At 39.6% G+C, this 23,510-nt stretch overlaps 1 protein-coding gene across 2 annotated transcripts in view; it reads right to left on the bottom strand.

Moving 5' to 3' along the window:
* The window catches only part of STK32B (serine/threonine kinase 32B), a 359,771-nt gene that overhangs the window by 47,110 nt on the left and 289,151 nt on the right, over nt 1-23,510 (bottom strand). The window contains exon 6 of one of the 2 annotated variants that reach the window (XM_057705906.1): nt 12,896-12,985. The exons of the other annotated variant lie outside the window; for it this stretch is intronic. Coding sequence (XP_057561889.1) covers nt 12,896-12,985 — 90 coding nt within the window. The remainder of the gene's footprint in view (nt 1-12,895; nt 12,986-23,510) is intronic. 2 annotated transcript variants of the gene reach the window in all.

Below are 23,510 nucleotides of genomic sequence, written 5' to 3' on the forward strand. Positions count from 1 at the left end.
TTAAAATTTCCCACTGTCAAAAGCTTTGGTGGGTACACAAGTACCACATGATTTGGCCCCACCATGTCTCTAGGCTCACTCTCCTTGCTTACTTTTCTCAGGCCTATCTAGTTTCCTTCTGGATCTTTCAATGTGACAAGCTCCTTTTTGTCTCAGAGTCCAGGCAAATGCAGTTCAATCTCCTGCAATGCTTTTCCATCTGTTGTGTTGAACAACACCTACTCATGTTTTAGAACCCAGCTGAAAAGTAACTTCCTCAGCAAAGTTATCCTGACCCCTCCAATCTAATCGTCCATCCCATTGGCATCTCTCTTTCCCCATTATAATCCTTATAGACACCTGAAACAATCCTTCTCTGTTTAAAATGTGGGAGTTGGAAAGAGTGTCACTCCCAGCCTACCAATGAGAAAAAGCTAGATCATCTACAAAACCATAACTTTTCTTGAACTCAACCAGTCTGAAATCTAAGGAAAGACAGGGGCCTCCAAGAAGAGGTGGGTTGTGAATACTGGCTTACCTTGGGAAGAGAATGAGAAGAAGATAGGGCTGCCATAGCACAGAGTAAGAAGGCAAATTAAGATGCTTAATGTAACTGAATAGCCAAAGGTTGTGTAAGAACTTAAGTGAGAGAACAGAACCATTGTTTGTCCAGATACAAGAGGAATTTGCACAGACTCCTCTCTACATACCCTCCCTGGGTACTCATGACAAAGATTTTTGGGACAGGGCAGGAGACTGTAGAAAGCTTGCCTTGATGGTGGCAGGATTTGAGGAAGAGAACAGCTACTGCTTCGGGAGAGGCACAAAGCCCTTCCTGGATCCACCTCCCCACGCCCCTGCGGAACAAAAGCCTGAAGCTAATAGAGGAAGGGCAGCAGATTCCTGTACCACGAAGGGCACAGGTGAAGGTAGGGGATGGAACAGGAAAACAAAATCTCTACCCATGGGAATAGGAGAGAAAATCCTTCTGGGCTCAGACATTTAGTGGTTTCCCATTGCTGGGAGAGGGACAGGATGAATGAGAAAGACCCACCCCTCAAGATCCATGGACACAGAGCCTGCCTAAGAGTGGATGAACCAAGACAACAGGGAACATGTACCCCACCTCTCCCCCCAGCCCCCAACCAGATCAACAGCATCAAGTAGCAAGAAACAGAAGTTGCCTGCTATGCAAGAGGAGCATGGAGTGAGAACCTCTTGAAGGCTCAGGACCACAAGGAAAGCCTAAAGCTGGGATTAGAACAGGAACACTGAGAAAACACTTTTGCAATCCCATTCCCAACCTCACTCTAGAGGAGGTGCCTTGAGGTTGACCCTGGCAACAAACACCCAAACCCAGCTCAACTCCTGATTAGAGGTTGACCCAATGCTTCTGCTCACACACAGAAGTAAAGGCACAGGAAGAGGCGTGCCCACTTCCAGGCATCAACATTATCCTATGCAGGATGTCCAGTTTTTAACCAAAAGCTACAAGACACATGACAGAACCATATTCAGAGATGAAGTAGATATTAGAACTAACAAACAAGGAATTCAAAATATTTCAGAAGCGCTAGTGGGAAAAGGTGGACAACTTGCATTAAAAGAGGATTTCAGCATAAAGTGGAAATTATACAAGAGTCAGATGGAAATGCTAATTTAAAAAACCCAACACAGTACCAGAGACATGCCTTCAAACAGGCTCATATAGACACAGCTAAGAGAAGTAGTGAACTTGAAGATAGGTCAAAAGAAATCACCCAAAGTGGAACACTAAGAGAAAAAAGAACAGAGCATCCAAATGCTGTGGGAAGATATCAAAGGTCTAAGTTATATGCAACTGAAATCCCAGAATTGGGGGGAGGGGGAGAGAGAGAGAGGGAGAGAGAGAGAGAATGGGTCAGAAGAAGTATTGGCAGAGATAAAGACCAAGAATTTTCCAAAAATGATGCTCCATCAAACCACACATCCAACTCTTTCGAGCATCCAAGCCCCTTCATGAATATGCACGTACCCTTAGCTTAAAGCTTCCCCAGTTTTGCTGTTCGAGGAGACCCTGCTTTGGGAAAGATCCCTGGTGGTCTCCTTATTTGCAAGTAATAATAAAGCCTTCCTTCTCCTGAAACAAAACAAAAGCCCCGCATATCCAAGAAACTTAGAGAACACCAACTAGGATAAATAATCACAAAGAAAACAATAACAACAACAGACTTTGGTACTTCTATCTAAAACCAAAGATAAAGGGAAAATCTTGACAAGAGCAGCATATCACCTACAGAGGAACAAAGGTAGAGATTACAGCAGATTTAAATGCTGAAAGAGAAAAAGACTGTCAATCCAGAATTCTGCTAAAATATCTTTTTAAAATGTAAGGCAAATAAAGATTTTTTTCCCAACAAATACAAAAAGGAAAGAATTTATTACCAGTAGACTTTCCCTGCAAGAATTGTTCAAGGAAGTCCCTCAGGTAGAGTGAATATGATACCAGATAGAAACTGAAGCTACACACAAAAAATAAAGAATACTGTAAATGGGTACAAGGAAGTTAATATAAAATCAATTTTTCTTATTTTGAACTGCTACAAAATATAATTGATTGTCTGAAGCAAAAATAAAATCAATTAATTATATACTTACGGCACAATAAAATAAAAGATGGATAGGATTGGGAGCATATTAACATAACATTCTCATATTACATGTAAAGTGGTATATTTCAAGGTAGATTCTGATTAATTGAAGATATATGTTATAAATATAGGGCGACCTCTAAACTTAAAAAAAGATATAAATACTAAGCCAATAGAGAAGTTAAAGCAAAATCATAAATAACAATCAACTAACTCAAAATAAGGCAGAAAAAGAGGAATAAAAACCAAATGGAACAGACAAAAGAAAAAGCGAGATGGCAAATTCAACAATGTCAATAATTATATTATGTATAAATAGTCTCAGTATCAATGGAAAGAGAAACTGTTAGACTAGATTAAAAAAGACTGACTACAAAACATGTACTTAAAATATAAAGATGCAGTTAGGTTAAAAATAAGTGGATGGAAAAGACGTAATCGGGGGTGTGCTAGAACAGGCTGATGTTGGCTCATAGCGCAAACTGTTATCATCTCTTCCCCACTCTGTGTTGGATGACGTCACATTGGTAACTTGGAAGCAGCCATGGCGGAAGTCCTTCCATCGTGAAAATCAGCAAAATCTACAAATCAGGGCTTTATTTCTTCTTTACCAGAGTGTTAGTTGTTAAACATTTACCAGCACACCGCTGGCTGTACCATGCAAACACTGACCAATTGGAAAGCCGAAGCAGCTATATTAATATAAGACAAAGCAGACTTCAGAAAAGAAGCAAGAGGGACATTATATAATGATACATGGGGCAATTTATCAAGAAGAGGTAACAATCTTAAATGTATATGCATCTTAAAACAGAGCATCAAAATGCATTAAACTGAAATGCAAGAAACATATCGACAAATCCAAAATTATCGTTGGGGATTTCAACACACTTCTCTTAGTAACTGATATAACAAGTAGACATAAAATCAACAGGAATATATAGAAGACCAGAACAGCAACATCGAGCAATTTGACTTTAATATTTATAAATAAGCTGACGTTTATTTATAGAACACATGATTGAAGAAGAACATACACATTCTTTGCAAGTAAACACCAAGATAGGCCCTTTCTTGGCTATAAAACAAACTTTACCTATTGAAAAAAAAAAGAAATTATACAAGGTATTTCTCTGACCATCAGAATTAAGCTGGACATCAGTAAGAAAAAGATACATGGAAAATTTCTAAGTATTGTTGGAAATTAAAGAATATGCATCTAAATAACGCATGGATCAATGACGACATTGCAGGGAAATTAGAAAATGTTTGTAACTGAAAGAAAATGAAAACATAGAATTTGTGGGATACGCTAAAGCTGGACTTAAAACTGGTAGCCTTAAATGCTTATATTGGAAAAAAAAAGTTTCAAATCAAAGACCTAAATTCCCACCTTAAGCAACTGGAATAAGAAGAACAACTTAAACCCAAAGTAAGCAGAAGGAAGGAACTAATAAAGATAAGGACAGAAATCAGCAAAGTAGAAAATAGAAAAATAATAAAGAAAAATCAATAAAGGTAAAAACTAGTTCTTTAAAAAGATCAATAAATTTGATAAACTTCTGTCCAGAATGACTAGGAAAACTCTACAGGAAACCTGAATTATCAACTCAGGAATGAAAGAGGGAACATCCCTGCAGAATCTATACTCATTAAAAAGATAATAAGGGGTTTTACAAATAACTGTAACCCAAATACTTGAAAAGTGAAATGAAATGGAATTTCTTGAAAGACATAAATGACCAAATCTTACTTAAGATTTCCTTAGTTTTTCTTATTTAAGAAAAAATAAACAGGATTGACCACGTCCATTAAAGAAATTGAGTTCTTAGTTAAAAACTTTCCTGCAAAGAACCACAGGCCCAAACAGCTTCAGTGGCCAATTCGATCAAATATATGCTAGAAGTCATGCCAATGCTACACAAATGTTTCCATCAAGTAAAAAAAGGAGGAAACATTTCCCAGCTTATATTGCCAGCATTACTCTGATACAAAAATCACACAAGAAAGTTACAAGAAAACTACAAATATTCCTCATGAACCTAGATGTAAATATTGTGAGATATTAGCAAATTGACTGCAGCTTAACAACAACAACAAAAAAGGATAATACATTATGATCAAGTGGGATTTATTCTGGGAATATAAGGCTGGTTCAATATTCTAAAGTAACTCATTGTATTTCAAGGGACCATGGAAGAGAAACCTTATGATTATCTTAGTAGTTGCAGAAAAGATATTTGACAAAATTCAACATTCATTTATGATTCTAAAAACTCAGAAAATTGGAAACAGAAGGAAAGTTCCTTAACCTGATGAAGAGCAACTACAAAAAACTTATAGCTAATATCATACTTAGCAGTTAAAAAAAAAAAACTACAATAAATTAAAAAAAAAAAAACAACTACAAGAACACAACTAATTGACTTTTGACTAAGATCGGGATCAAGGCCAAGTGTATTAAATGTTCTAGCTAGGGCAATAAGACAAAGAAAGGCATGCAGATTGGACAGAGGAAAATAAAACTACCTCTATTTGCAAACATGTTTGCCTACATAGAAAGCCCAAAGAATTTACTAGAAAAGCTGCTAGAATTGATAAAGTGAATTTGGCAAAATTACAGGGTATCAGGTCAACACACAAAAATCAATTGTATCTCTATAGATTAGCAGTTAATGGCTGGAAACTGATTCTTTTTAAATGTACCATTTGTTTAGCACCCAGAATTTGTAAGATAGATATATGTGTAACAAAATATTTTAAGATTGGTATGCTGAAAACTATAAAGCACTGATGAAAGAATCCAAGGTCACCTAAATATACGGAGAGAGATTCTGTCTTCATGGATTGGAAGACTCCACATTGTTAGGATGTCACTTCTTTCTAAACTGACCTATAGATTCAGTGCAATCCTGACAAAAACCAGCAGGATTTTTTTTTTGTAGAAATCAACAATCTGATTCTAAAACTTATATGAAAAGGCAAAGGACATAGAATAGCCAAAATAATTTTGAAAAGAAGAAAAAAGTTGAAGGACTCTTAATACCTGATTCAAGTATTATTATGAAACTATAGGCAAGGCATGTGATGAGCCAAAGCAAAAACAAATAGATCAATGGAACAGAAGAGAATCCAGAAATAGATCCATACATTTATGGTCAATTGAGTTCTGATGAAGTTGCAAAGCCAGTGCACTGGAGAAGGAATAGTCTTTTCAACAAATGGTGCTGAATGGAACAATTGGACAGCCTTTGCAAATCAATGAAGCTTCATGTCATATTCAAAAGTGAACTCACAATGGACTATAGCTCTAAATGTAAAACCCCAAAATATAAAACTTTACAAGAAAACAAAGGAGAAAATCTTTGTGACCTCATGTGAGGGAGGAAAAAGATGTTTAGATATGACACCCAGTACATGATCAATAAATAAAAAATAAAAAAAACTGGACTTCATTTGAATTTAAAACATCTGCTTTTAAAAAAGACTCTATTAAAGCAATAGAAAGACAGTCCACTGACTGGTGAAAATATTTGCAAACATTTCTGGTAAAGGACTTAAAACCAGAATACGTAAAGAACTCTCAAAGCTTAATAACGAAAAACAGACTATCCAATAAATTAATGGGCAATGATTTGAACAGATACTTCACAACAAAGGTGGATGGATGGCAAATAAGCAAATGAAACTATGTGCAACAGTTTGTCAGTTTCTTAGAAAGTAAAATGTACATTACATATAACCCAACAATCCCACTCCTAGGTAATTACTCTAGAGAAATAGAAATTTAAGTTCACATACAAACCTGTTTGCAAATAGTTTATAATTTTATAAAAATGGAAATAACTCAAATGCCCTACAACTGGTGAACGGATAAACCAAACGTGTCTATTCATCCAAAGGATTTCTACTCAGAAATCAAAAGAAAAGCTATTGCTCCACATAACATGGCTAAACTTCAAGTGCATCATTCTAAGTAAAAAAGCTGGATTCAAAAGGTTATAGACAATATGACTCTGTTTTTATGACTTTCTGGAATAGTCAAAACGATAGGGGTAGAACACTAATCCCTGGTTGCCAGGGACTGGGATGGGGGAATTTTGGAGGTGCTGGAACTATTTCTCTATCTTCATTATGGTGGTGGTTGCATGACTGTATGTGTTTGTCCAAATTCGCAGCACTATACACTAAAAGAGTGCATTTTACAGCATGAAAGTTGTTGCTCAAAAATAAACATCTCAAACTATATATTTATCAGTTTGATGACTTGCAAAGTGATTGTCTCCTTCACAAACAGCCAAACTGATGAGGGCGGGAATATTGCCTATTTGTTCACAGATGTGTTTTCAGCCCATAAAACACTACCTTGTGAGTAGAAGATGCTCAATAAATCTCTGTTGGATGGATAAATAGATGAATGGATGGATGGATGGATGGATGGATGGATGGATGGATGGATGACTGGCAGGATCTCAGGAAAGACATTGGGTCCTGGAGCCTTACTGGCCTAGGTCTGAATGCTGGCTCTGTGACTTTCTCTGGCACGGGGGCCAGCAAACTTTACTTTCTTTAGCTCCCATCATTTCTACAAGGAAAGTACAAGTATGGCCATGGTGCTTCCACAACAACCTGTGTTGTTTTGCTCACTGGGAAAGAAATTCACATTTGCTGAGTACGGACAGGGCGCCAGCCCCATATGCCCCAGGGCACCCACCATCCCCCAACCGACCCAGCTCCTATCATGAATTAGGATTTGTTTGGGGTCTCTTTTCCCAACTAGACTGCAGACTCCATAAGGCAAGGGAGTATCAGATTTGGCTCTGGGTTCCCAGAGCTTATGATATAGCAAATAGCCAATTATCTGAATAATAATGACATCAGCAACTATAATAATATCAGCTACCGGTTTGGTGCATCTACACTTGGCTTTATGTTATGTAGTTTCCATAGTCGCATCATGAAATCCTCCCAAACAACCTACTAAGGCAGATTGCATAAAACCATTAATCTCATTTCTCAGATGAGGACACTCAGATTGGGTCCCATGGTTTGGCCTTCACCATGCTGGGTAGTTTGTGTATTATGTTGGGTAATGGGATTCGCCTAAGTTCACCCAGCCTCTATGTAGAAGACACCCACATCGCCCCACACGGAAGCCCACACTTCATCAGGACCCATTCCTGGCAACCCGATTACCCATTTGCTTCTCCAAGGCCACCTATGAGGCTGATCCCGTGAGTCTGACCATGACCGTCTCTAGCACTGACCTTTCCGCTGGTTCTGCGGCCCTTATCACAGCATTTAAGACCCTGATGCTTTGGCCTGTCTCATCTCTCCTTCCCACCTCCTCTTATCTGTTGAAAAAATGGGACTGCTAGGGTGTCCCGCTGAGCTCTGCGCACACCCTGAGAGTCTAACTCAGATGGTCCCATTCTGGGGAATCCGTCTTGACAGGGACCTGCTTACATCCAGGCCTGCACAGCTGTCCACCCCACAGATGCTGAGTCTCTGAGGCCCCGAGAGCATTACTCATCTCTGAGCCCCGCACCTCTGAAACGCTCTGTGTTTGCCGAAAGAACTCTCAGCTCTTCATTTCACCTCGGGTGAAAAACCTCTGAAGCCCCCTGCGGCTGCTGGAACATTTCTGACTTCTGGTGCGTTTCAGAGTGTTGTTTTTTTTTTTTCTCTGTTTGTGAATTCCATCTGCTCTTTTAATTAATGAAAATTCAGTTCTATGCAAATATTTCTTCCAGGATCATCCTTCGTGAGCAAGCTTTGGGAGCTTACTCATCAGCCCGTTCATTCCCTGAATCCATGTTAGGAACATTCTGGGAGCTTGTTACTGGACTTTTGAACTGAACAGCTCAAGTGAACAAAATCAACAAACCTGCCACTTGATAGCAGGAATTTACAGCCCTGGGAACGGCAGGATGTGACTTGACTAAGGGTCTCCCCCTCACCCCCACCTTCCCCACTAACCTCCCACTGCCTGGCACAGCCAACCCCTACAGTCTCTGAAAATATATCCATTTGGTAAACCAGTTGTGCTCCCATAAAAATCTCTCCTGTGCATTCTTTCATTAATTCAGTACAGACGCTCCTTTAATTAGAAGGACACCAGAAGCCCTGAATCCTAGGTACACCTGGGACAATACACTTTTTTTGTCTGAGAATTGTGGCTTTCTGATATAAGAAGTCAGTGCCAAAAAGGCAGCTTGGTATAGTGGCAAAGGCATGGACTTCAGAAGCAACCTAAATGCCCATCGACAGATGAATGGATAAAGAAGATGTGGTATATATATACACGATGGAATACTACTCAGCCATAAAAAAGAATGAAATAATGCCACTTACAGCAACATGGATGGACTTAGAGATTATCACAGCAAGTGAAGTAAGCCAGACAAAGACAAATATCACATGATATCACTTAGATGTGAAATCTAAAAGAAATGATACAAATGAACTTATTCACAAAAGAGAAATAGACCCACAGACATAGAAAACAAACTGTGGTTACCAAAGGATGGGATAAATTTGGAGTTTGGGGTTAAAATATGCACACTACTATATATAAAATAGATAACCAGCAGGACCTGTTATATAGCATAGCAGACTCTACTCAATATCTTGTAATAACCTACAATGAAAGAGAAGGTAAAAAAAGAATATATATATATATATATATATATATATATGTATAACTGAATCACTTTGCTGTACACCTGAAACTAACACAACATTGTAAATCCACTATATTTCAATAAAAATTTTTAAAAAATGCATGGACTTTGGACTCAAATAGAAGTGGCTTCAACTTCTGGCTCCATCACTTGCCAGCTGTGTGACTCTGGGCAGGTTAACCAATCTCTCTGGGCTTCAGGTTACTCCTATATAAAATGAGAGAGATGTAGAATCCTCACGTGGATATTCTGGGGATTAAATGTGATGACAGACATCTGGTAGTGTCCCAATATATGTTGGTTTTATTCTCCCTTTTGAAGTTGGGGACACTATAGGGAATGGTCAGTTGAGTCACCCCTGGTCTGCTTTCCCAGAGGCTGAGAGTCAGCACAGAGCTGCCTCAGACATGATTGGGAGGCCAGGGCATGAGTCTGAGGCAGCCCAGGAAAGTCTTTTATGTATGATGGCAGGGGCAGAAAGGTAAGGGTTGGGAGAACATTGTCTTGAATTTCCCCAGTGGTCCAGAACCTACTTTCCTAGAGATCAATTTGCTTTTTGGAAATAGCCTAAAATCAGTGGGAACTAATTTATAGGATTATGGAGGTGGCTCCAATTGGGATATTCTTCTCTTATGTCACCTCTCTCCTCTATCCTCCCTCTAGAGATGATGACTCCTCCAGCCTCTACCTGCCCCTTCTGGCAAGATGCTCCTGGGCTTAGAATTGGTGCTCTTCTCTCCCCGTCCTCCCTGGGGGACCCTGTCACTGCTGTGACTTTGCAGCCTCTCTGTGCTGGTAAGTCCCAATGCACAGATGGAGTCCACGTCACTCTCCAGATGCTTGGAGTACATCTGAATATCCTGAAGTTCCTACAGACCTCGCTTTCAAATCCATCCTTCCCACCATCCTTCACACCTACCCCTCCTGCGGTGTTCCCCACACAATGATCCTCACTGTAACCCACCCTGCTGCTTGATCCAGAGGCCCAGAGACAGCCTTATCCCCTCCTTCACTGCCATTCTCCATCTCCAAGTCTGATCTCTGTTGAATCTTAAAGCAGTGACGTCCTTGGATAGAAGTGCCCCAGCTCTGGATCCTTCTGGAATGGGATTTCAGAAAGATCGTCAGCAGTGAAAGCCTTATTAGGGTCTGTATTCAGCATCCCAAGGGGATTCTCTGAAGCAGACAGACCTACTTGAATGTATACCCTCTGGTGTTCACACTGACCTGGGTCTGCTCTCATCATCGATGTCAACCTGGGCAGGTCCCCCGATCTCTCTCAGCCCATTTCCTCGACTCTAAAATGGGAATAAATAATTGCACCTACTTCAAGTTTGTGAGGATTAAATAAGGTTATGGATGGAATGCCTGACACATAGTAATAATAAAAAGTATTGTTTTTACCGTTATTTATTGCCAAACTTCATTTAGTAATCTGTTTAGTAAGTTACAGATGAATGACACAAGGAGTCCGTTCTGGGGAGATGATGACATACTTGTTGCATCTCCACAACCCACATATAAATCACGGCAGAGTGGATAAACAGCTAAACCGAAAACCATGGGCAACATTTACTACAAAACTAAGTTGTCCCCAAACCCCAAACTATAAGTAGGCGGGAACAAACCAGCAACAGTGACTAGCCCTCCATGCAGTGATTTCTGTACAGAAGGAAACAAAGAAAAAACAACACAGCCAGTGATGGACCAGAGGACCAAGAATTCCAAAATAGCCAGCAGGCATTAACTGGGAAGGACAGCTGGCCAGTCTGAGAACAGCAGCTGAAGCTGGGAGGAACTTGTCCAGACCCATCTCAGGTGAGTGAAAAGGGCCGTTGGTAAGTTCTGTAGGAGCTGGAGAGTCTGAGACATAAAATTGCTTTAATCAATCCAGCCAGAGCTCCCATCTAGGAAAGATCCTGGGGAGAAACTGTTAGGAGTGAAAGCAAAACTGAGCAGGAGGGGGGCCCTACAGATCAGAAAAAGAGGAGGTCCAGATAGAAGTGGGCAAGTGGAACTGAGTCAGGAAATCCCAGGTAGCAAGCGGCCTTGGGATGTGACATGCCATATAAACAACAGAAGAGGAAGTCTGTTAGAAAGCTACTCTGAGCCACACCATCTTCTAAAGGTCAGGAAAACTAATATTACGTGAAAATGAGCAACAGAAAAGTATCAAAGTCGAATTCCATGCAAAGTTATTATAAGAGAAAGGAGAATAGGGACTTCCCTGGTGGTCCAGTGGTTAAGACCCTGCGCTCCCAAGGCAGGGAGTCCAGGTTTGATCCCTGGTCAGGGAACTAGATCCCGCATACTGCAACTAAGACCCAGTGCAGCCAAATAAATAAATTAATTAAAACATTTAAAAAAAATAAGAGAAAGGAAAATAAAGAGCAGAACAACACTGTACAAGGAAGACACCTCAGAAACGACAGTGTGGTGGATTGTTTCATAAATGGTTCCCCAATGAATCAGGTAGTCTGGTATCCATGCCCTGTGCAGTCCCCTCCCATGCGGTCCCTGGTCTTCATCCTGTGACTTGCTTTGGCCAATCAGACATCAGGAAATGTGAAGCAAGCAGCGGCTTGATAGGCACATGGGAGCTGGGTTCTCCTTGAAACTGCTGCCACCATGTGAGCAAGCTCTCTCCAGTCCCTTTGGTATGAAAGATGAAGCAGAGAGAGGTGCCCATTTATCTCAGCTGTCCTGGCTGACCCAGCAGCTGAATGAGTGACCCCAGCCAAAACCAGCAGAAGAACCACTCAATCAAGTGGCAGAATTGTGATAATACAATTGCTATTGTTCTAAGCCATGGTTTGTCATACAGCAATTGACAACTAATATAGACATTAAGAATTAATAACTGATGTAGACATTTAAAAATTATGCAAGATATGAACACATAAATTATAATTTAAATACTCAGAAATCTGGCAAAAGAACTCAGGAAAAAAAGAAACAAAGGGAAAATTATTTCAGAAATAAATACTTCACTAGAAAGCACACAAAGCATATAAACACAACAGAGAATGCTTTAAAATAAAGAGAAAGAAAAAATTGAGAAAAAATTTAAACATAGGACAAAAGAGATAAGAAAGATTTGAAAATGGCAAATATTGAAGATGGGCAAAGAAGACTCAACATTCAGATAATAGGCATCCTTAACAAAGAAAAAGTAAGGGTACAGAATGTGTACTGAAAAAATGACATTTCCATTAAAAGTCCTAAAGAAAAACCAACCTGAAACCACATTGGAAGAGCACTGTGTACCTAAGACTATAGGTCCAAAATGACCAACACCAACATCGTATTCTGGCAACACTACTGGACTTTAATGAAAAAGAAGGGTTTGTTGTTTATTTGTTTGTTTGTTTTTCCCTAAGCTGGAGCCAACTTTTCTGGCTGAGTAGCAGTTCTCTAGAAAACACAGGAGGAGATGGTCTTCCTGGCAGGGGAGATGGCTTAGGTAAGGGCCAAAGGTGTGAAAGAGCATGGCATGTACTGGGCATGGTTTGGGGTCTGGTGGGGGAATGGCAGGTGGGTGAGGGAGGGGTGAGATGACACAGGAGAGGAACGTTGAGGCCTGAGGGGGCCTGGAACACTCACCCATGTAGGGCTTAGTCCCGGCCATGGAGGAAGCCTTTTCTGTGCCTTTCACGACCGTTGCTATGTTGAAGTCTGTGATGTGAACGTGTCCTGGAGATAGAGAATCAGAAACCGCGGTTAGCAAGAGCTGCAGGCAGCTGGGTTATTTCTTTGTCTGATTTAAAGCTGTGGTCTGCAAGGGGCGGGGACATGCAGGAAAAAAATATTAGAACTTTTATTTACGTTGGTATTTTAAACGGATACTTTTAAAGTGTCTATTTGGACAACATCATTCACAGTAGCCAAGCTATGGAAATAACCTACGTGCCCATCAACAGTCGAATGGATCCAGGTGTGGTATGTGTATATAATGGAATTTATTCAGCCCTGAGAAAGAAGGGCATCCTGCCATTTGGGTGGACCTTGAGGGCATTATGCTATGTGAGAAGTCAGACAGAGAAGGACAAATACTGCATGGTCTCACTTGTATGTGTAATCTAAAAAAAAAAAAAAAAAGAAAGTCAAACTCATAGAAACAGAGTAGAAGAATGGTTGCTAGGGGCCAGGGGAGGGGGAAATAGGGAAAGGTTGGTAAAAGGATAGAAAACTTCAGCTCTAAGATGAATAAGGTTTGAGGATAATGCAAAACATGGTGACTATATAATACTGTAACATAATTATGATTTGCTAAGATAGCAGAACTCAAATATTCTCACCCACCAAAATACATACATATATATATATATATATATATATATATATATATATACACACACACACACATATATAAAACATATGAGGTGAAAAAAATCAATTTTGTATGCAGGTTTTATAATGTGAATTTTGGTGGTACATGCATATTATCTATAAATATTGAGGGCATAATGAAATTTTTATGGATTAAAGTTTAGCAGCACTGGTCCAGAGAGTTAAACTCTGGATAAATAAATGAGATAGGAGAGTCCAGACTCCCTCTCTCAGGAAAGCAGTGGGTGTGGAGAGAGGATTCTCATGCTCTGAGGACACCCGTGTTCTGCTGTCTGTCTGCTCTGGTCAGTGGGGACCTTAGTACTATACCCGATAGATTGAGTAGGGAGGGGGCTTGGGGGTTGAGACCACCTTCCATCCAGCCTAAAGGAATGGCAGCAGATGGGAAATGGGTGTTCCAGAACCCCTAGAGGGAAGGAAGAGGGACAGAGAAGGAAGGAGATGAGGAGATGTGGGGATACAGGGGGAAAAGAAAGAAAAGTGACAGAAGGAGGGTGAGAGGTGAGAAGGAGGAAAAAGGTGAGTACTGGATCTCTGGGGAATTTGGAACATAAAATAAAACCAGCTCTGTCCATCAATGGATGAATGGATAAAGAAGATATACAATGAGTGTAGATATACAGTGGGATACTACTCAGCCTTAAAAAAGAATGAAATTTTGCCATTTGTAGCAACATGGATGGACGTGGAGGGCATTATGCTAAGTGAAATAAGTCAGACAGAGAAAGACAAAAACTGTATGATATCACTTATATGTGGAGTCTAAAAAATTACAACGAGCTAGTGATTAAAACGAAAAAGCAGCAGACTCACACACGTAGAGAATAAACTAGTGGTCACCAGTGGGGAGAGGGAAGGGGTAGGAGATTGAAAAAAACGGGTTATTATGGGATTATAGGAAATAATGTGTGTGAAACTCTTGAAAACTGTAAAGCACTACAGAATTTTAAAAGTACATAAAATAAAACAAAATAAAACCAGCTCTGAGACCCTTGAATACCCGATATAAATGCAATCACATTTCTTCCTGTTTGTCATCCCAGCATCATGTGAAAATGGTTGGATTTTCACCAAATCTGAGAGCTGTGTTTGTGATGGTGGGGCTTAAATACATGGGTGGGTGGCATACACAAAATTGGGAGAGCCTGGTGGGCACCTCCGAGAGATGGACAGACCCCCCCCCCCACCCCCCGCTAGAGCAGGTGCAAAGAGGCTGCTGAGAGGCTCACGGGAGAGGCGTGCCTGATGTGATCAGCCACGGTGGACAGAAAAAGCACCAGTGGTGTCACGGGTAAATCCCAAATCTCAGGCTCAATGGCCAGCATTGATGCTTGACCAAGTTGCTTCACCAGGCACTCTGTCCAGTGCCCCCAGGGGGAGATGCAGCAGGAGGTACTCAGTGATGATCTGCAGTGCCCTTCAGGGGTTTGTGGATGAAGCTTAAGTCACACAGCCAGGCCTTTGCTGGGAACCCTTTCTGGCCAGACACACAGTTTCCCCACCCAGGTAGCATCCCTAGAACATATCCAGCCTGCTCTGGCCTCTGGGGCTGGGATGAGCATCCCTCCCATTAAGCCATCCATGGTCCTATCTGCAGAGAGGCAGTGCAGTGCTGTAGTTTGGTGCACAGACTCTGAGCCAGGCTGCCTTGGTTTGGGTCTCAGCCTTGTGATGAGCTGTGTGAACTTGGGCAAATAATCTCCCTGAGCCTTGGTTTTCTCACCTATAAAGTGGGGATGATGATAACAAAATATCCATCTCAGAGTCAGGGAGTTAATACACATGAAATGGTTAGAGGATACTGACACACAAGAAGTAGGGAATTTCTTATAAGCATTTGCTCTTAGCAGTATTGTCCTGCCATGGTGTGGCTCCAATCCCATCTCCAGCTAGGGCCAGTCCACCCCTGCACCCTCTCATTGCCTCATTTCTAATCCTAACAAACAAGTAAATTCACAGTTCTGCTTTTGACTATGAGGTACATGAAAGTAGGTGGACACCGAGTCATTTCTGCACCCCACACCTGTACACGTCCAAGAGTAGCAGCACCCCTAGCAGGGAATTCTGGAATCTTCAAATATGGCTTTTATTTGGTTTTCTTTCATTTCTCCCCCCTTAAAGTTTTTTAATATTTGCATTATGAAAGTAATGCCAGCTCACTATAATACAACGCAGATACAAACGTATTTGAGTCTCTCCTTTTCCCGCCATATAACCACCCTGATTCATTCAGCTTCTCTGTTATTTCTGCCTTCACTTATGCAAACGTATATCCACATATGTTTGGACTTTGGTTTGTTCTTACAATAAAGAGCTCAATACTCCATGGGTCATTCTGAAAGTCACTTTTGCATTTAACCAGGTATTGTGGACATATTTCCAAATCAATTTACATAGGTCTACCTATGAGATCCACAATCCCTTACCTCCACTTGAAATCCATTTTTGTTTTTTTGGTAATTCATTTGGTGAAAAAATCTGACCTAGAATTTCTCTTCATAGTTTTATTTATTCTACTTAGGGTGAATAATCATGTTTTGCTATAGAAATATTTATATATTTGATTACAGGATGCTCTCCAAACCTTGCTACATAGTATATAGTACATATTCCATAATGTATAGCATACATTATCTTAAAATATTATTATATGTTATGTTAGACTCATTATTTTCATATTATTATGATATATGTTATTTAATACAAGTGTATTTTTAAATCTGAAAACATCTCAGTTATGAAACCATATCTGGCCCCAAGAGTTTCAGATAAGAAATTGTGGACCTGTATTTGCAGAGTATTCCATCTATGGTTAGGCCATATTTTATTCAACAATTCTCTTATTACAACACTCAGGTTATTTCCAGTTTCCTCTGATAATTGTTTGTCTTCTTCTTATAAAATATGCGGCAACAGTGTTCTTGAGCTTATATTTACATATGGGTACTTTTATTTTGACTGGATAAATTCCCAGAAGTGGGGGTGCGGGGTCAAAGGGTATGAATTTTGTGTTCCAAAAAGATATAATTTATGGTATTATAAACAGAATATGAGTGTGCATTTCTCTGCACTTTTACTGGCACTCTGAGCAATGATTTTACTTACTGATTATTATCAAATGGTGAGAAATGGTATTTCACTGCTGAAGGCTGCATAGTTTTCATGCAACCAGCATCCCTGTGAACTGCCTGTCTAGAGTCCTGGTCAATCTTCAATCAGGGCTCCTCGACTATTCAATATATTCACACTTTTCTCTGCTTCATCCACCGCAAATATCTTCTTAGAGCTTATTGTGTGTCTTTTGACTTTGTTTATAGTATCTCTTCCATATGAAAGTTCAAAGAATTCAAACAATATATTATTTTTAGAGTTTCTGAGTATTATTTTTCTTATAATTTTCCAGCTTCCAGAAACCTATTCCACCCCAAAGATTTTACATATTCTTCAATATTTTCTTATAAACATATATATAATTTATATTTTATATTTAAATCTCCCAACCATATGGATTATATTTTTCTATATGGCATGATACAGCATTCTGAGTTTATTTCTTCCAAATAGATAGCCATTTGTCTCAAAATTTATTGAAAATTCATCCTTTCCCAATAACTTGCAATGTGACCTTCATTTTACATCATCACACATCTATGTGGATTTGTATATGAGTTCTCTCTTCTGTTGTACTGACCTTGTGTTTATTGCTGGACCAGAACTACATTCATTTCATTAAAATAGATTTGTAGACCATTGTAATATTAGGTGAAAGTTGTCACCCTCGTGATTGTTTCTTTTTCTTTTAAGCTCCTTATTAGAATATAATTGCTTTACACTCTTGTACCAGCTTATGAGGTACACCAAAGTGAATCAGCTGTATTTATACATATATCCCCATAGCCCCTCCCTCCTGAGACTCCTTCCCACTCTCCCTGTCCTGGCCGTCTAAGGCATCACCCATCATCGAGTTGATCTCCCTTTGTTATACAGCAACTTCCAACTAACTATCTACTTTACAGTTGGTACTGTATATATGTCTATGCTACTCCGTCACTTCGTCCCAGCTTCCCCTTCACCCCCTGCCCCCCCAATCCCATGTCCTCCAGTCCATTCTCTGTATCTGCATCCTTATTCTTGCCCTGTCACTGGGTTCATCAGTACCATTTTTTTTTTTTTTTTTAGATTCCGTATATATGAGTTAGCATACAGTATTTGTCTTTCTCTTTCTGGCTTACTTCACTCTGTATGATAGACTCTAGATAGCTCCATTTCATTCCTTTTTATAGCTGAGCAATATTTCATTGTGTATATATGCCACATCTTCTTTATCCATTCATCTGTTGATGGGCATTTAGGTTGCTTCCATGTCCTGGCTATTGTAAATAGTGCTGCAATGAACATTGTAGTATGTGTGTCTTTTTGGATTTTGGTTTTCTCTGGGTATATGACCAGTAGTGGGATTACTGGATCATATGGTAGTTCTATTTTTCGTTTTTTAAGAAACCTCCAAACTGTTTTCCACAGTGGCTGTACCAGCTTACATTCCCACCAACAGTGCAGGAGAGTTCCCTTTTCTCCACACCCTCTCCAACATTTATTGTTTCTAGATTTTGGAATGATGGCCATTCTGACCAGTGTGCGGTGATACCTCATTGTGGCTTTGACTTGCATTTCTCTAATGATTAGTGATGCTGAGCATCTTTTCATGTGTTTGTTGGCCATCTGTATGTCTTCTTTGGAGAAATGTCTATTTAGGCCTTCCGCCCATTTGTGGATTGGGGTATTTGCTTTTTTGGTATTAAGCTGCATGAGCTGCTTGTATATTTTGGAGATTAATCCTTTGTCCGTTGTTTCATTGGCAAGTATTTTCTCCCATTCTGAGGGTTGTCTTCTTGTCTTGTTTATGGTTTCTTTCCCTGTGCAAAAGCTTTTGTTTCATTAGGTCCCATTTGTTTAATTAGGTCCCATTTGTTTACTCTTGATTTTATTTCCATTATTCTAGGAGGTGGGTCAAAAAGGATGTTGCTTTGATGTATGTCGTAGTGTTCTGCCTATGTTTTCCTCTAGGAGTTTTATAGTGTCTGGCCTTACATGTAGGTCTTTAATCCATTTTGAATTTATTTTTGTGTATGGTGTTAGGAAGTGTTCTAATTTCATTCTTTTACATGGTGCTGTCCAATTTTCCCAGCACCACTTATTGAAGAGGCTGTCTTTTTTCCATTGTATATTCTTGCCTCCTTTGTCAAAGACAAGGTGCCCATATGTGCTTGGATTTACCTCTGAGTTCTCTATTCTCTTCCATTGATCTTCCTTTCTATTTTTGTGCCAGTACCATATTGTCTTGATCACTATGGCCTTGTAGTATAGTTTGAAGTCAGGAAGGCTGATTCCACCAACTCCATTTTTCCTTCTCAAGATTACTTTGGCTCTTCGGGGTCTTTTGTGTTTCCATACAAATCGTAAGATTTCTTGTTCTAGTTCTGTGAAAAATGCCATTTGTAATTTGATAGGGATTGCATTGAATCTGTAATTGCTTTTGGTAGGATAGTCATTTTCACAATGTTGATTCTTCCAATCCAAGAACATGGTATGTCCCTCCAACTGTTTGTATCGTCTTTGATTTCTTTCATCAGTGTCTTACAGATTTTTGCATACAGGTCTTTTGCCTCCTTAGGCAGGTTTATTCCTAGGTATTTTATTCTTTTTGTTGCAATGGTAAATGGGATTGTTTCCTTAATTTCTCTTTCTGCTTTTTCGTTGTTAGTGTATAGGAATGCAAGAGATTTCTGCACATTAATTTTGTTTCCTGCTACTTTACTAAACTCATCAATTAGTGCTAGCAGTTTTCTGGTAGAGTCTTTAGGGTTTTCTATGTATAATATCATGTCATCTGTAAAGAGTGACAATTTTACTTCTTTTCCAATTTGGATTCCTTTTATTTCATGTTCTTCTCTGATTGCTCTGGGCAAAACCTCCAAAACTATGTTGAATAATAATGGTGAGAGTGGGCACCCTTGTCTCGTTCCTGTTCTAAGAAGGAATTCTTTCAGTTTTTCCCCATTTAGAATGATGTTTGCTTTTGGTTTCTCATATATGGCTTTTATTATGTTGAGGTAATTTCCTTCTATTCCCATTTTCTGGAGAGTTTTTTAACATAAATGGATGTTGAACTTTGTCAAAAGCTTTTTCTGCGTCTATTGAAATGATCATATGGTTTTTATCCTTCAATTTGTTGATATGATGTATCATGTTGATTGATTTGTGTATATTGAAGAATCCTTGCATTCCAGGGATAAACACCAGTTGATCATGGTGTATGATTTTTTTAATGTGCTGTTGTATTCTGTTAGCTAGTACTTTGTTGAGGATATTTGCATCTATATTCATCAGTGATATTGGCCTGTAATTTTCTTTTTTTGTGACATCTTTGCCTGGTGGTATCAGGGTGATGGTGGCCTGGTAGAATGAGTTTGGGAGTGTTCCTCCTTCTGCTATATTTTGGAAGAGTTTGAGAAGGATAGGTATTAGCTCTTCTCGAAATGTTTCATAGAATTCATCTGTGAATCCATCCGGCCCTGGGCTTTTGTTTGTTGGGAGATTTGTAATCACAGTCTCAATTTCTGTACTTGTGATTGGTCTGTTCATATTTTCTATTTCTTCCTGGTTCAGTCTTGGAAGATTGTATTTTTCTAAGAATTTATCCATTTCGTCCAGATTATCCAATTTATTGGCATATAGTTGCTTGTAGTAGTCTCTCATGATCTTTTGTATTTCTGTGGTGTCTGTTGTTACTTCTCCTTTTTCATTTCTAATTCTGTTGATTTGCGTCATCTCCCTTTTTTTCCTGATAAGTTTGGCTAATGGTTATCAATTTTATCTTCTCAAAGAACCAGCTTTTAGTTTCATTGATCTTTGCTATTGTTTCTTTCATTTCCTTTTCATTTATTTCTGATCTGATCTTTATGATTTCTTTCCTTCTGCTCACTTTGGGGTATTTTTGTTCTTCTTTCTCTAATTGTTTTAGGTGTAAGGTTAGGTTGTTTATTTGAGATTTTTCTTGTTTCTTGAGGTAGGACTGTATTGTTATAAACGTCCCTCTTAGAATGCTTTCCTGTGTCCTATTGGTTTTGGGTTGTTGTGTTTTCATTGTCATTTGTTTCTAGATATTTTTTGATTTCCTCTTTAGTTTCTTTAGTGATTTCTTGGTTGTTTAATAGCATATTGTTTAGCCTCCATGTGACTGTATTTTTTGCAGTTTTTTTCAGGTAATTGATATCTAGTCTTGTGGCGTTGTGGTCAGAGAAGATGCTTGATATGATTTCAATTTTCTTGAATTTACTGAGGCTTGATTTCTGACCCAAGATGTGATCTACCCTGGAAAATGTTCTGTATGCAGTTGAGAAGAAAGTGTATTCTGTAGTTGTTGGATGGAAAGTCCTATAAATATCAATTAAGTCGAGATAGTCTAATGTGTCATTTAAAGCTTGTGTGCCCTTATTTATTTTCTGATTGGATGATCTATCCATTGATGTAAGTGGGGTGTTAAAGTATCTTACTATTATTGTGTTCCTATCGATGTCCCCTTTTATGGCTGTTAGCATTTGCCTTATGTATTGAGGTGCTCCTATGTTGGGGGCATAGATATTTACAATTGTTATATCTTCTTCTTGGAGTGATCCCTTGATCATTATGTAGTGTCCTTCCTTGTCTCTTATAGTAGTCTTTACTTTAAAGTCTAATTTGTGTGATACAAGTGTTGCTACTCCAGCTTTCTTATGACTTCCATTTGCATGGAATATCTTTTTCCATCTCTTTACTTTCAGTCTATATGTGTCCCTAGCCCTGAGGTGGGTTTCTTGTAGGCAGCATATAGACAGGTTTTGTTTTTGTATCCATTCAGCCAGTCTGTGTCTTTTGGTTGGAGCATTTAATGCATTTACATTTAAGATGATTATTGACATGTGTGTTCCGATTACCACTTTCTTAATCGTTTTGGGTGTGTTTTTGTAGGTCTTTTCCTTCTCTTGTGTTTCCTGCTTAGAAAAGTTCCTTTAGCAACGGTGGTAAGGCTGGTTTGTTGGTGCTGAATTCTCTTAACTTTTGCTTGTCTGGAAAGCTTTTGATTTCTCTGTCGAATCTGAATGAGTTCTTGCTGTATAGAGTATTCTTGGCTGTAAGTTTGTCTCTTTCAGGACTTTCAGTATATGCTGCCATTCTTCTGGCCTGCAGAGTTTCTGTGGAAAGATCAGCTGTTATCCTTATGGGTTTTCCCTTGTATGTTATTTGTTGGTTTTCTCTTGCTCATTTTAATATTTTTTCTTTGTGTTTAATTTTCATTAGTTTGATTAATATGTGCCTTGGTGTATTTCTCCTTGGGTTTATTCTGTATGGGACTCTCTGCACTTCTTGGACTTGATTAATTATTTCCTTTCCCATGTTGGGGAAGTTTTCCACTATAACCTCCTCAAATATTTTCTCAGACCCTTTCTTTTTTTCTTCTTCTTTTGGGATGCCTATGATTCAAATGTTGCTGTGCTTTTGTTGTCACCAAGGTCTCTGAGACTTTCTATTCTTTTTATTCTTTTTTCTCTTTCCTGCTCTGTGGCAGTTATTTCCCCCATTCTATCTTCCAACTGACTTATTCGTTCTTCTGCCTCAGTTATTCTGCTGTGTATACCATCTAGAGTATTTTTAATTTCGGTTACTTTGTTGTCCATTACTGTTTGTTTGCTTTTTAGTTCTTCTGAGTCCTTATTAACTGTTTCTTGTATTTTCTGTATTTTTTAATAGAGATTTTGGATCATCTTTACTATCATTAATCTAAATTCTTTTTCAGGCAATTTTCCTATTTCCTCTTCATTTATTTGGTCTTGTGGGGTTTTTTCCTGCTCCTTTGCCTGCATGGTGTTTCTTCGTTTTCTCATTTTGTCTAATTTATAGGATGTGCTGTCTCCTTTCCCTATGCCGCCTAGTAGTAATTCCTTTTGTTTCTGCCCTCTGCCGCCTGTGGTGGGTTTTGTGCAGTGTCTTGAGTATGCTTCTTGGTGGGGGGTCTGGTGTCTGCTTTCCGGTATGTGGCTCTGTGTCTTTTCTCTCTGATGAGCAGAGCCATGTCAAGTGGTGTGTTTTTGGGTATCTGTGAGCTTAACATGGCTTTAGGTAGTCTGTGTGCTGATGGGTGGGTTTGTGTTTCTGTCGTGTTTGTAGTTTGGTATGAGGTGTCCAGCACTGGCAGTTGCAGACAGTCAGACGAAGCTGAGTCTTAGACTCTGATACTGAGCTCTGTGAGAGTTCTCTGCAGTTAATCTTCCCTGTGTGTGAGGACTTCCTAGTAGTCTAGCATCCTGGATTCAGTGCTCACTCCCCAGAGCCTCCTACTTGACTTCTGATAGAGTAGTCCAGATTTCAGAGGTTGCTTTTCCCAGTTATGTCGGGATCTTTGCAGTCCTTTCTGGTGTCCAAGGTCATTTGCTGGTGTTCAGCTGGTTCTCTGTGGGAATTATTGTGTCTTTTGATGTATTCCTGATGCATCTGTGGAGAGGGATGCATTCCACGTCCTTCTACTTCGCTACCACCTTTCTTCTCTCTCTCCTGTTTTTCCTGTGAGTTCCAGCGGTGGCCTGGGGTGGGGAAGGGAGGCTGCAAAGGGTGGAGAGACCTGGAGGAAGTTCTGCCATCAGAGGGAGGTATCCTGGGGCTTGCTGAGCTGCTGTACCGAAGTGGAGCAGAGGGACATACAGGGCACAGGAGGAAGGCTGTTGGTGGCTGTGACCTCGCCTGCAGTGATGGTGGGCCCGCCATCCCTCGTTCTCTGCCTCCAGCCTTGTCGCCTCTGTGACCGCTGCCACCACCGCGGCAGAGCCACCTGCAC

Source organism: Hippopotamus amphibius, chromosome 13, assembly GCF_030028045.1.
Source record: "Hippopotamus amphibius kiboko isolate mHipAmp2 chromosome 13, mHipAmp2.hap2, whole genome shotgun sequence".
NCBI classification, from domain to species: domain Eukaryota; kingdom Metazoa; phylum Chordata; class Mammalia; order Artiodactyla; family Hippopotamidae; genus Hippopotamus; species Hippopotamus amphibius.